Source organism: Conger conger, chromosome 3, assembly GCF_963514075.1.
Source record: "Conger conger chromosome 3, fConCon1.1, whole genome shotgun sequence".
NCBI lineage: Eukaryota > Metazoa > Chordata > Actinopteri > Anguilliformes > Congridae > Conger > Conger conger.
In genome coordinates this window covers 62,890,965-62,905,167 of record NC_083762.1, presented here as the reverse complement: position 1 = coordinate 62,905,167, position 14,203 = coordinate 62,890,965, and the positions used below count along the sequence as shown (strand labels likewise).

The 14,203-nt window shown below is 41.7% G+C and overlaps 1 protein-coding gene across 2 annotated transcripts; it reads left to right on the top strand.

Moving 5' to 3' along the window:
- The first annotated feature begins 2,339 nt into the window (after nt 1-2,339).
- On the top strand, nt 2,340-8,180 carry LOC133125202 (uncharacterized). 2 transcript variants are annotated; one of them, XM_061236961.1, is made up of 5 exons: nt 2,340-2,384; nt 6,616-6,942; nt 7,099-7,365; nt 7,493-7,522; nt 7,891-8,180. In XM_061236961.1, the coding sequence occupies exons 2-5, from the start codon at nt 6,636-6,638 to the stop codon at nt 7,959-7,961; spliced, it is 675 nt and encodes a 224-aa protein (XP_061092945.1). In that variant the 5' UTR covers nt 2,340-2,384; nt 6,616-6,635; the 3' UTR covers nt 7,962-8,180. The 2 variants fall into 2 exon arrangements, with proteins under 2 accessions (XP_061092945.1, XP_061092944.1); XM_061236960.1 differs by lacking the exon at nt 2,340-2,384 and adding an exon at nt 3,719-3,860 and having other exon boundaries at nt 7,891-8,176.
- Nucleotides 8,181-14,203: the final 6,023 nt, after the last annotated feature.

The following is a 14,203-nucleotide window of genomic DNA, read 5'->3' as shown; positions in this document are numbered from 1 at the left end:
GGGGCTTGATGGCACACGCTGGGAGACCGGCTAGGAGGGAGTTGCAGTAATCCAGGCGGGAAATGACGAGCGCCTGGACTAGGAGCTTTCTCACCCCCTACTTGACCCAGCTCCTGGTCCAAGCGATGGTTCTGTCCCGCCTGGACTACTGCAATTCCCTCTTGGCTGTCCTCCCTCCCTCCAACTCATCCAGAATGCAGCAGCTCGTCTGGTCTTCAACCTTCCCAAATACTCACACGTCACCCCCCTGCTTACTTCCCTCCACTGGCTGCCTGTCATGGCTCGCATCAAATTCAAAACATTGGTGCTAGCCTTCCAAGCAGTTAAAGGGTCTTCCCCAGCTTATCTACAAAAAATCATCAGACCCTACACCCCTGCCAGACCTCTTCGTTCAGCCTCCACAGGCCGCTTGGCACCTCCCCCTCTCCGAACCTCCACCTCACGCTCACGACTACTGTCTGTTCTGGCTCCACGGTGGTGGAACGAACTCCCCGTTGAGGTCAGAACTGTAGAATCTCTCCCCACCTTCAAAAAAAAAAAAAAAAAAAAAGGCCCTCGTCCTTATCTTTGTTGTACAGGTAGCAGTTGAAATTGTACTTCCCTCTAGGGTCTTTCAGCGAACTTATCCCTGGTTATGGGTCTGCACTTTGTTGTACGTCGCTCTGGATAAGAGCGTCTGCCAAATGCCAATAATGTAATGTAATGTAATGAGCTGGGTGGCTTTCTCCTTCAGAGATGACAGATACGGTGTATATTATACAGAAAGAACCTGCAGGTTCTGGCTGTGGAGGATACTTGTGGAGCCAGGGTGAGGCAGTTATCAAGAGTCACCCCAAGATTCTTTGGCGTACGGGAGGAGGAAACTACAAAGTCCTCAACAGTCAGTGAGAGGTCAATTGACAGAGAGGACTTAGCAGGGATGTAGAGAAGCTCAGTTTTGGCAAGGTTGAGCTTCAGGTTGTGGGAAGTCATCCACGCAGAGATCCATCCATCCATCCATTATCTGAACCCGCTTATCCTGATCAGGGTCGCAGGGGGGCTGGAGCCTATCCCAGCATACATTGGGCGAAAGGCAGGAATACACCCTGGACAGGTCGCCAGTCCATCGCAGGGCACACACACACATTCACTCACACAGTCATACCTACGGGCAATTTAGACTCTCCAATCAGCTTAACGTGTATGTCTTTGGACTGTGGGAGGAAACCGGAGTACCCGGAGGAAACCCACGCAGACACGGGGAGAACATGCAAACTCCGCACAGAGAGGCCCCGGCCGACAGGGATTCGAACCCAGGACCTCCTTGCTGTGAGGCGGCAGTGCTACCCACTGCACCATCCGTGCCGCCCCACGCAGAGATACGCTTCCTATTTCAGCTGCGGTGAACGTCTTGTAGTATCGAGCCAGTGTACAGTAGTTGATGTTAAAATCCGTAGCTGTACTCCGGATTGATTTTTTGAACTTCACCTGCCTCACTGCCCTTAGCATCACGTCAGGTGCTGTGCCACCCTTTTCTGTTTTTCTTTGATAATTCCTGACCATCTCAACTCTCTTGCTTCTTTCCTTCCTTTCTTTCTTTAAAACCAGAATCACACAATTCAATATTACGATGATAACCACTGACAAGCAGACCCTCTGTGTCTACGTATAGCCTATTAGCAACTTTGGGGTAAGTTGTCACATGTGACAACTTGCTCCAAAATCACTGAGACAGGTTGCCCCAAACTGCCATGTTTGCTAATGTTAGCAATATCTTAAAATTAGCTTAAAGCAGGACACTAGCTAAAGTATAACAAGACACACTATTCTCTCCTCTAACAAGGGCAAATGTATAGATTTTTAACGAGAAGAAGATTATTACAAAACATATCAAGTTGATATTTTTTACCTTTCAATGTGAAAAACGGGAAATATGTGCTCACCTCACTTTACAGTGTGCTCTGGTTTTCCCAGACAGGATATGACATCAGACCATATAGAGGCACAAAACTAGTATTCCACTTTTAAGTAGCGCCCTCCGGTTGTGAAAATATTAACAGTGTGACAACTTACCCATGTTTATAAATCTGGGAATTTTTCGGACTTGAAACAATGTTCGGTCCACACGTTTTGGTAAAAGATCGAAGATTTGGTAATCGACGTTGCAAATACCATCGGGGAAGTTTTATTTTACATTCAAAAGTCTGATATTCCCTTTCATGTCAGCTGCAAGGTTTTTCCCCTCTCAGCTTGCACTACTTCCGCGATATACTTTCGATATGCTGATTGTCAACGTTGTGACCAATCAGCGCAAGTCTGAGATCTGACCGGGCCAATCACATACAAATCAGTTTGGTATCTGGAGAGCGATGGAAACTACCTTTTACGTGCATTATCACACAAAGGTAAATAATAATGCATGTAGCACTCAATAACTATTTTCTACTTTGTATATTAAATGTTGCGCATCCCTGGACAAAAAGTACAATGCACTCTGATTAAAAAAAACAGTTAATTAAATATGGGGAAGACCATATAGTTGTTCATTTTAGGGTATTACATCCATGTCATAAAATAAAGTGCACCCTGTTACAGGCTGCAGAGAGAGAGAGAGAGAGAGAGAGAGAGAGAGAGAGAGAGAGAGAGAGAGAGAGAGAGAGAGAGAGAGAGAGAGAGAGAGAGAGAGAGAGAGAGAGAGAGAGAGAGAGAGAGAGAGAGAGAGAGAGAGAGAGAGAGAGAGAGAGAGAGAGAGAGAGAGAGAGAGAGAGAGAGAGAGAGAGAGATTGGCAACAACCACTTGTTAATGGCAATAGCCCCCACTTCATTTCCCTTCTTTATCGTTCTCCTCTGTGCTTGTATGAAGACTTCTTTTACCACCCCCCACACCCAATCCTCATTTCTACCCAGTACTGTTTTATTATTCGTTTTTATCCGTTCATCTAAATGAACATCTTTTTCTTCCTCGGAATTCCCTCCACTACTACCCGCCATCCCGATCCCGATCAAAGAACATATGCGTAGCTATTTAATATAAAGATATCAAGCTACGAGAGCAACCAAAAACCAACAAGCTACTTTCCGCTCAGTCTCTTGCAGAGTACTTCCAATTGACCTTCGCTAAACCTTCAGTTTCAACATGGCGTGTTGGACAGCTCTTCCAGATGAACTGCTGTCGTGCTTTTACAAAGCAGCAAATGCGGTTTCAGAAAGAAAGGGTTACAGTATGCCTTTGAGGGCTACATACAGGGCATCCAGGTAACACAAAATGAACATAATAAGGCGATCAAAATAGAGGCGACACTTGTCAGGGTTTGATTTTGGTTTGGGGAAGGGGAAAAAAACGCACACCCCCCTCCAACCTCTCTGGGAAACGAGTATCAGTGTTATAAGTGCCCCAGCACAACGTTTAACCATAACTATTTTATAGTCCACAAAAACGAGTGTCGAAAAGTACGAAAATCTGAGACGCCTGCACTAGAGTCAATGGAGCGCTGTCATAAAAGTGTCGGACCCCTGTCGGAGCTTGTTCTTGGCTGCGCTGTGATTGGCCAGTCTGCATTCTAGGGTGTGGCTTAGCGAAAGGTGAATTCCTGAAGGTCGACCAAGTCTCACAACTCGTCAGTACTACTTCTGACCAATCAGCGCAAGTCTGTGATCTGACTGGGCCAATCACACGTGTCTCTTTAAAACAAAATACATACATGTTGACTTTTAAAAATGGTCGGCCAATATAAGTCACTGAAGAGTGATGGGACCAGTCATATTTTACATCCATATAGCACGTAGCAAAAACCAACACGTCGCGCCAGTTTTGAAAATGCGACCAATATTTCCTTTCATAAGCAAACTCTTTATTTTTATCGTTGGAATTGCTGCTTTTGGTGAGTTTCCGACCTTCTAAGAGTATGTTTCACTTCTGCAGGGAAATCGTGCAAATATGGAATTTCCTAATGAAGGATATCGCTGCTTCTTTAAAAATGTTTAGCATTATCTTGATCGTCTCTGATATTTAAACGTTAAACATCTAAATGAAATATATTTCTCTGGAACCAATCACCTTACTCTCTTGAATGTGTGCTTACTGTGGACAATATCATCTCTTAACCCTTCTATTGTATTAAGGTCAAATCTGACCCGTTAAGATACCATGTTGTCTTTTTGTATTGGAACACGATTTCATGAGCCCCCAAAGGGTCACGATGTAAATGTTTTTTTAATTTTTGCGTTGCCTCGCAATATTTTGCATTCCCAGCATTAATCTCTTCTCGTTATTTACTAGCAGTTACAATTACATTGATAACAATTCACAAGACTCTAGTATCCTATCCTATGTTCAGTATACCATAGTCATATCTATTTACCTAAATCATAAAACTGAGAACTGCATGGACATCTGCAAAACATAAAATTGCAAGTGCATGAAGTAAGTATGATGTCCCTGGAGTAGAGTATGTTCAGGTCTATGTTGTAGTATGTTCTGTCATCTGCTGATAGGTTGTAGCTTTTATTGTGAAAAGCAAGCCGATCAATGAGAAGCAAGGATAACATCTCTCAAATGTATGTCTATTGCCTCATATGGGTCTCTTGGAATAACCAGGTGTGATTCTGCCATGATGATGTTGCATATGTCATACACGTCTTGGTCGCATGGAACACTTTGGCGAAAGGTGGATGCAGCTCTGCACATTTGCAGATCTCCATCATCGGCAGGTCAAAGGTAGTCACTGGTTCCGTAGAGCTCTGGCAGTGCATACATACCGCCGGGCTTGCCACTTGGCATATTGATGTTTTTGATGGCCTGATCATGTGTACAGACCACACCTGTGCTGTCTCATCCAAGTCATCCAAGAATAGTAAAACATACATAATGATTTTTCCATTATGAATTACAACACCTTCTTTCAGTTAGAAAATTGTGCCTCAAAAAAGTAATTTAACATTTTTTAGAATTTGTTAATGAACTACAACAGGTATTGCATTGTAATTGTACTCAAGTGTTTCTATTTTCCACGGTGTACTTAGGCTACTTGACACTACATTCACAGTGGAATATTGTACTTTTTACTCCACTACACTGACAAAGGTTTTACATATAAAACCATGATCGTCTTATAAAATATAATGCAGTGTTACAGAATAAACTTCCCAACAGTAGGTTAACCTCCACCTCCGTCAATTTTAAAATTATTTTTACAAGTTTAAGCATCAATAATAATCCAGTAATATAGCAGCCTAGGCTATAGATAGGCTGTATCATTCTGAAAGTAGTCATTCTCTATGCTATAATGAGCATTATTTTATGTACTTTAAATAGCCTACGTCTTTCTAACAGGTAATAATCTGAATACTGAATACTCCACCACGGCAATTAATGTATAACCAATCCATTTATAAAAACCTACATTTAAATTGCATGTTGAGCCAGCTTTTGTGGTCATTGAGTGGTAATGAGTTAAAGAATAGTTTAAACGGAAAAACAACATTTTCTCAATATCATTTTTTAGATAAGGGGTATAATGTTTGTAAATAACAATGTCTTACACATACAGTCGCTAAAAAGGACATGACAGGCTATCACATCATCTCACCTGGATTAGCCCCATACAGCAAAACTGCAAAAGGCTTTTGTCCAAAAATCCTCCATCAAATATACCGTTATCTTTGAGGTCTGTCAATAGGGCTATCCAGAACTCCCTACACTGCTTTCGTAGACATCCCCACCAGGATTCTATTCTTTGGTTGGCTGTGCTCGCCTCCTCCAAATAACTGTCAATTCTTTGAATGTGGTTGGACCAAAGAAGATGCTGAAATTCCCCCACATGTCCATTCTCTGTGCCAAGGTCGCCTCTCACAACTTGCGGACATCCTTTAAGGCGCTCAACTGCTTCAACATAATACCCTCCGATTACCTTGGGATCACTGTTGGTAGTATAGGCATTAAGCCAGATGATTTTTCTGGAAAAGCCATTAACACAAATGCCGAAAGGCTTGAATTTTTCGAAAGAGTTAATATGCCAGATTAAATTTGGTCCCTTTTGAGAAGTAATTCAGCTTTTCCTCAGTGAAACCCCTCTGGTATCCAGCTCTTTCATAATGAACTTCTTGATTTAAGAATTTGTTTAAGTTTACTTTCACTAATTACATAGCCACTCCTATTGAGCAGTAGTACTATATCAGCATACTTAATGCCCAGTTCAAAGTAAAATTCAATGAGCTGATCCATACTGGGTCATTGCGCTGGGAGCAGCTGAGTGGAAATAGACATATGGCTCAGAAGGAATGGAAGAAGAAAAGTATTGCGATGGAATGCAAAACATATTGTGAGAGAATGCAAAAACATAATTCTCACTGTGACCCTTTGGGGGCTCTGTAAATCTTGGTCTTGGTCACCATTTTATTCAATTCTGAGGTCTCTACAAAATTGTTACATCTATGGTGTCATGGGGCAAAAATTACCTGGCAGAGAATATTGGCTGTTGGTAGTATGGCATGCAGCATTGAAAAATTGTGGGTTGTTCTGTGGATCAAATTTAGTCCAGATTATTTCTCTCCGATACTAAAAGTTTTGTGACAAAAAAATCACAGTAAATATTGGTATACGTCATGCAAAATAATTTATTTTCCTTTTTTCGACAGCATCTGAATCTGTATTGACAATGGCGATTGTCACAGCAATGCATGATGCAGCCCTTTCTTGCAAATTGACACATCATAAACAAGTCGTTCAAGTCACATGGAAGAAAATAACATTGAACTCGATTGAAAACGTGGCAAGTTTCAGCCGTTTCGGTGCGAAAATCTCGAAGCCTTTCCAAGATCATGTGCAATTTCTGGAGCATGGGTTGCATAAGAGCTCACTCCTCATCAAAGGAGTGCGGAGAGACAACGAAGCTTGCTACAAGTGTACTTTTTATTCATTTTCCGATGAAGCCATAAGTTCAACTGCGTGCCTGAAAGTCGAAGGTAAGATTTACACTGAATATATGGTAAAATTCATAGTGGTGTTGGAATTTTGGGAATGTGATTCCTGTTTCTTATGTACAGGACATTTTCATTATTTGTGTGAACTGCGAGTAAAATGTCCCTGTTTGGGCTAAAATATCCACCTTCCTTGTTCAGAGCGTAAAGAGCCGGTGACAGAAGTGAGAAAAGCATTAAGCCGGGATGACCGTATTCTGCATACGCTGTCATGCTCCGACGGTGCTTCGAAGTTCTTGGGACACATGCACAATGACAGCCCTGTGGGGAGCTCTGTGGGACGCTTTGACCCCAGTTCGGATCTCTCTGTATCCGTGATAAAAGCTTCTGTGGTGGATGACAGAAATTTGATCTGTGTTGTACATCCCCCTCCCGAGGTCAAGGGAAAGGATGTCTCCATGGTAAAAGGTGAGGAACCTCTCATATGTGTGGGATTGCTTCATCTCCTAATAAGCATGAAAAATAACCCAATCGACCGACTCTACTCTCAACTTTATTTGGAAGTTGTTAGTCATACTATTATTTTTCTTTCAAGGTGAGCCACAGATGATGTTCCTCAGTAACCGTAAGTGCCTGTTTTTTCCCCCTCTTCTCATCTCCTGTATTAATGCACGTGTGTGTTTCTGCTTAGCTGCATGCTTAATGGCAATTTATTACACCACATCAATTATTTTTCTAAGTTATAATAATTAGTGTCAGAGTGTAAGCACCACTGTTATATTGTCCTATTGATTTGTGTATTGTTACATGTGCGTCTGTTATATAGGTGTATGCTTTTAGGGGCCAGTGAAGACACTATTGAATGCTATACAGTATTGTAATACAGTTGTAATGTAACTGTACTTGAAAAAGCACACATTCATCTGTTCATCTGTTGACATTATGTGTAAATGCTGAGCCGAAGTAGAGTATTTTGTGTGTTTAAATTTCCAGGAAATGGAAGACTTTCACCTACGCTCGGGTTTGTGATCCTCGTGACTGGACTGGGAATATACAACAGCTGAACTCTAGTGTTAAAAACTTTTTTTTAAATGACAGGCAGGTCTATAATAATAATGGAATGCATCTCTATCACAACTTTCACAATCTCCAAGAGCCGGTGAACAGGAATTATTTCACTAGAAATGTTAATAATTGTTTATCTTTTCCTCGTTCGTCTTTTTCTTTCCTTTTTTTGTATATATTTGCTTGTTTTATACACTATTAAAGATGAATAAATTGTTTAATTTGGGCCAAAATAAACCAGTAATATTGTTTATTTGTTGGAATTGTACACCCATTGCAAGCGTGGATAGGCTCCAACACCCTTGCGACCCTGACCAGGAATAAGAGGGTGTAGATCAGGAATCATCAAATCCGATAAATGCTGGTTTTACACCCTTTCCTTTTACCTGAGAGTCAGTTCAGTTCAGTTCAGTTCTTGCCGATCACTTGCAATAATTGCCTGGGAGAAAAGAAAAACAGGTCCAGATTAGACCTGCACTGCAGCTTGTTAATGCAAATATTTAATCAGCCGATCATGTGGCAGCAACTAAATGCATAAAAGCATGCAGATGTGATCAAGGGATTCAGCTGTTTTCAGACCAAATGTCAGAATGGGGATCTGAGTAACTTTGACCATGGAATGATTGTTGGTGCCAGACAGGGTGGTTTGAGTATCTCAGAAACTGCTAATCTCCTGGGATTTTCATGCACAGCAGCTTCTAGAGTTTCCGAGAATGGTTTGAAAAAGAAGAAAACATCCAGTGAGCAGCAGTTCTGCATGTTCAGAAATGCCTTGTTAATGAGTGAGATCAGAGGAGAAGGACCAGACTAGTTGAAGCTGACCATGCATTACAACAATGAAGAGCATTTCTGAACACAGTGTCAAATCCAAAAGTGGAAGAAGACTTAAGTCCAAAAAAAATAAGTCTTAATAAATACCCTGTAATAATCTGCTCACAGAGTTAAATAATGGATGCATGAATTCTCAATGCTTTCAAAAATAGAAATGTTAATAGTTTATTTTGATCAATTAACAAATTGCATGAACAGAAGAAGCGAATGAATAATCGAACAAAGAAAAATCAAAATCAAATCAATATTTGGTGTGACCACCCTTTGCCTTCAAAACAGCATCAATTCTTCTATGTATACTTGCACACAGTTTTTGAAGAAACTCGACAGGTAGGTTGTTCCAAACATCTTGGAGAACTAGCCACAGTTCTTCTGGACTTAGGCAGTCTCAAATGTTTCTGTCTCTTCATGTAATCCCAGACACTCGATGATGTCGAGATCAGGGGTCTGTGGGGGCCATACCATCACTTCCAGGACTCCTTGTTCTTCTTTACGCTGAAGATAGTTCTTAATGACATTGGCTGTATGTTTAGGGTCGTTGTCCTACTGCAAAATACATTTGGGGCCAATCAGATGCCTCTTTGATGGTATTGCGTGATGGATAAGTATCTACCTGTACTTCTCAGCATTAAGGGGACTATTAATTCTGACCAAATCCCCAACTCTTTGCAGAAATGCAGCCCCAAACTTTCAAGGAACCTCCACCATGCTTCACTGTTGCCTGCAGACACTCATTCTTGTACTGCTCTCCAGCCCTTCGGCGAACAAACTGCCTTCTGCTACAGCCAAATATTTCACATTTTGACTCATCAGTCCAGAGAGCCTGCTGCCATTTTTCTGCACCCCAGTTCCTGTGTTTTCATGCATAGTTGAGTCGCTTGGCCTTGTTTCCACATCGGAGGTATGGCGTTTTGGCCGCGATTCTTCCATGAAGACCACTTCTGCCCAGACGTCTCCACACACTAAATGGATGTACCTGGGTCCCACTGGTTTCTGCCAATTCTGAGCTGATGGCACTGCTGGACAGCTTCTGATTGCAAAGGGAAGTAAGCATGATGTGTCTTTCATCTGCTGCACTAAGTTTCCTTGGCCAACCACTGCGTCTATGATCCTCAACATTGGCCGTTTCTTTGTGCTTCTTCAACAGAGTTTGGACTGCACATCTGGAAACCCCTGTCTGCCTTGAAATGTCAGAGACCTTGCTGATGCAGTATAACTACCTTGTGTCTTGCCATGGTGTATGACTTTTGACATTAAACTGTCTTCGGCAATCTCACCTTGGAAGCAGATTTTGGCTGTTCCTTACCCAGTTCTAACCCTCCTACACAGCTGTTTCTGTTTCAGTTAATGATTGTTTCAGCCTACATATTAAATTGATGATCATTAGCCCCCGTTTGGTATAATTGGTTAATCACACACCTGACTATATGCCTAAAAAATCCCTGACTTTGTGCAAGTGTATGTAGAAGAATTGATGCTGGTTTGAAGGCAAAGGTGGTCACACCAATTATTGATTGGATTTAGATTTTTCTTCTCACTTTGCATTTTGTTAATTGATAAAAATAAACTAACATCTCTATTTTTGAAAGCATTCTTACTTTACAGCATTTTCACACCTGCCTAAAACTTGCCCAGTACTGTATTTTAAAAGAAAAGTTTGAAAACTTTCAATCAGTTTAAATTGTTTTCATATTATTAGTTTTTATATTTTATGCAAGTCTTGGAAGGAAGGTGTTAGTAACGCAAATAGGCACACATTACAACCGTGGTATGCAGATGAGCATCTCTGAACACACAATGCCTCAAAGTGGATAGGCTAAAAAAGTAAATAAAAATAAGTATATATACAGTGGCAGTCTGTAGGGCAGTTGACTCTCAAACTCATGTAGGCTGTGCGTTCCCCAGTGAGGCTGGAGGTTCTATTCCTGACCATGAATGAAAGTGAAGTGAAAAATACATGTAATGTCTGAATAAATATCACTCACAAATCAGTGGTAAACAAGAGGAAACAAGCCATTTGATTGTCTTTATCATTAGAATTACATTACAAGCATTTAGCAGAATTACACAATTTTAAACTTAATAAATAATTAAACTTTAAACTGACACAATTATACATTCCTTAATTATAATTATACATTATACATTATACATAAGTGCCTCGGTCAAGGGTACAACAGTTCCCTCCTTGAGAATCAAATCTAGAGTTGTCCAAAGCTAATTTTATTCACCAATAAAGTACCACAGGGGCGGAGCGAAGGGCGGGATTGGCGGTCTGCTTTGGCCTGCTTTTAACTATGATTGGTCCATCACGTTCAGTTGCCTGACTGTACGCAAGCCTAAAAAAAAATAAAATAAATGTAATATAATATATGTAAAAAAATGTAATATAATAATAAATATAATAAAGTGGTATGCAAAAAGTAAAAAGGAGGAACTGGAAAAAGCAGCAAAACTACCAAAGGTAGATCTGTTTTCAATCAATCAATCAATTTTTATTTGTATAGTGCTTTTAACAAAAGGCCTTTGTCACAAAGCAGCTTTACGGAGAAACCGGTCCCCAAGAGTATGCCAAGGGCAACAGTGGCAAGGAAAAACTCCCTGGCTAACAGGAAGAAACCTTGAGCAGAACCTGACTCAGTAGGGGAACCCATCTACCGCTGGTAGGTTGTTGAAAGAATGGTTTTAAATACAAACATGAATAAAAGTACATAAATGTCAGTTTTTTGTTTTTTTACTGGCATGTGCAATTGGCAATGTGTGCACTGCATTGATTCTCAATTTCACCATATAAGGACTGCCGCCACAACCAAACACTCTTTTTCAAAACTGAAAACTTATCAATTAATGTCTAAAGAGCAGCATGGAACAAGATAGACTAAGTGGGACTAAGTGTTCAGCAGTTTGAGATACTCAAACAGCCCTGTCTGGCACCAACAATCATTCCATGGTCAAAGTCACTTAGATCCATGTGATAGGGCGGCCTGTAGCGTAGTGGTTAAGGTAGATGACTGGGACACGCAAGGTCGGTGGTTTGATCCCCGCTGTAGCCACAATAAGATCCAGACAGCCGTTGAGCCCTTGAGCAAGGCCCTTAACCTTGCATTGCTCTAAGGAGGACTGTCTCCTGCTTCGTCTAATCAACTGTATGTCCTTCTGGATAAGAGCTTCTACCAAATGCCATTAATGTAATGTAACGCAATGTAATGTAATGTGATTTGATGATTCCTTCTCTATACCCTCTTATTCCTGGTCAGGGTTGCAGGGGTGTTGGAGCTTATCCCAGCTTGCATTGGGTGCACAATTCTAACAAATAAACAATATTACCCATTTATTTTGCCCCAAATTAAACTATTTATTTTTCTTTAATAGTGTATAAAACAAGCAAATATATACAAAAAAAGGAAAGAAAAAGACGAACGAGGAAAAGATAAACAATTAACATTTCTAGTGAAATAATTCCTGTTCACTGGCTCTTGGAGATTGTGAAAGTTGTGATAGAGATGCATTCCATTATTATTATAGACCTGCCTGTCATTTTTAAGGGGCAAAAAGTTTTTAACACTAGAGTTCAGCTGTTGTATATTCCCAGTCCAGTCACGAGGATCACAAACCCGACCGTAGGTGAAAGTCTTCCATTTCCTGGAAATTTAAACACACAAAATACTCTACTTCTGCTCAGCATTTACGCATAATGTCAACAGATGAACAGATGAACAAAATTCTTACATCTATGGTGTCATGGGGTAAAAATGACCTAGCAGAGAATATTGGCTGTTGGTAGTATGGCAGGCAGCACGGATGGTGCAGTGGGTAGCACTGCCGCCTCACAGCAAGGAGGTCCTGGGTTCAAATCCCCGTCGGCCGGGGCCTCTCTGTGTGGAGTTTGCATGTTCTCCCCGTGTCTGCGTGGGTTTCCTCCGGGTACTCCAGTTTCCTCCCACAGTCCAAAGATATGCACGTTAGGCTGATTGGAGAGTCTAAATTGCCCGTAGGTATGACTGTGTGAGTGAATGGTGTGTGTGCCCTGCGATAGACTGGCGACCTGTCCAGGGAGTATTCCTGCCTTTCGCCCAATGTATGCTGGGATAGGCTCCAGCCCCCCTGCGACCCTGATCAGGATAAGCGGGTTCAGATAATGGATGGAGAATGCTTGAAATGCCCAACTATTTTGCGACCGACTGCCACAGCATCAGCAACGCTTTTCTGCGAGAGGAGGCCCTCATGAACCACCAGCTGAAGCGTGTGCGCAGCACACGGCAGAATAGGGAGTCCAGCATCAGTCATGGCCTTAATCATATTTCGTGCGTTATCTCGGAGCACAACATGGACGGAGCTTGGGATTCCCCAAGTTTGTAGCATGTCTTCGAATATATTAGCTATAGCTTGGCCAGTGTGAGAGCCCCAAAATGGTATTGCGTGCACGGTGATGTGGTGAAGAGTAAATGCTTCATCTATCCACTGAGCAGTCAAACTGAGGAGAGACATTGGACAAACACTGCTAGTCCATATATCAGTTGTAAAGCTAATTGCCACAGCATCACGCACCAAGGACCTAACGTGACTTTTCACTTTATCATACACTTTTGGCAACATCACATCTGTGATGTAGGGGCGACTAGGAATTTCATACCTCGGCTCTAGCACGTCGAGAAGACGGCGAAATCCGACATTATCAACCACCGAAAGTGGCTGGTCATCGAGCACTATAAAGTGAGTAAGTGCCTGTTATTTTTATGGCCCGTGGGTTGTCTTTGGACATTTTCTCTCGCTTTTGCAAGACGTCAGTTAAGGTTGGTTGCTTCGGTCTTGCGCCACTAGCATCAGTGAACTCTGTGTACTTAGCACTATGATGTGTCTTCATATGTTTAATCAAATTGCTTGTGTTAAACGAAGTACTTTCCTTTCCGCCCCTCGACACCGTAGCAGTGCAGATCTTACACTGTGCCTTACTCCTGTTGTCGTCATTTATCTTAAAATGTGCCCAAATCGCTGACATGGCTATACTGTTCCGTTAAAATCTATCCTTTCGTAGCCTACTTTCACACACGAGCTTTTGGGCAGAATCTCCGAGTTTCCAGCTCATTGTCTCCCCCTAGACTTTGAAGTCAGGTAGGACAACAACTCCTATATGCCTACTGGCATAGCGCGACCAGTTTGATGTAGTGAAATACTTTTGAGTGGTATCGGTGCGTGGTATCGGCAATTCAAAAACGAATAGTACGACTACGAGTATTTTAACGAAGTATCGGCCCGATACCCGATACTGGTATCGGTATTGGTGCATCCCTACTTATTATTATAGCTGATTGCAAGTGATTGACCCGTTCAGATCTCAGATTTGGCTGATTGGCCGCAACGTTGACAACAAGCCTATGTAGACAGCAAGCATGCGGAAGTAGTACTGATA

Coding starts and splice junctions, on each gene's coding strand:
- LOC133125202 (XM_061236960.1), top strand. CDS start 3,728: ATGGGACCAGTCATATTTTACATCCATATAGCACGTAGCAAAAACCAA. Junction 7,366..7,492: donor GGATGTCTCCATGGTAAAAG/GTGAGGAACCTC, acceptor TTTTCTTTCAAG/GTGAGCCACAGATGATGTTC. Junction 7,523..7,890: donor GATGATGTTCCTCAGTAACC/GTAAGTGCCTGT, acceptor TTAAATTTCCAG/GAAATGGAAGACTTTCACCT.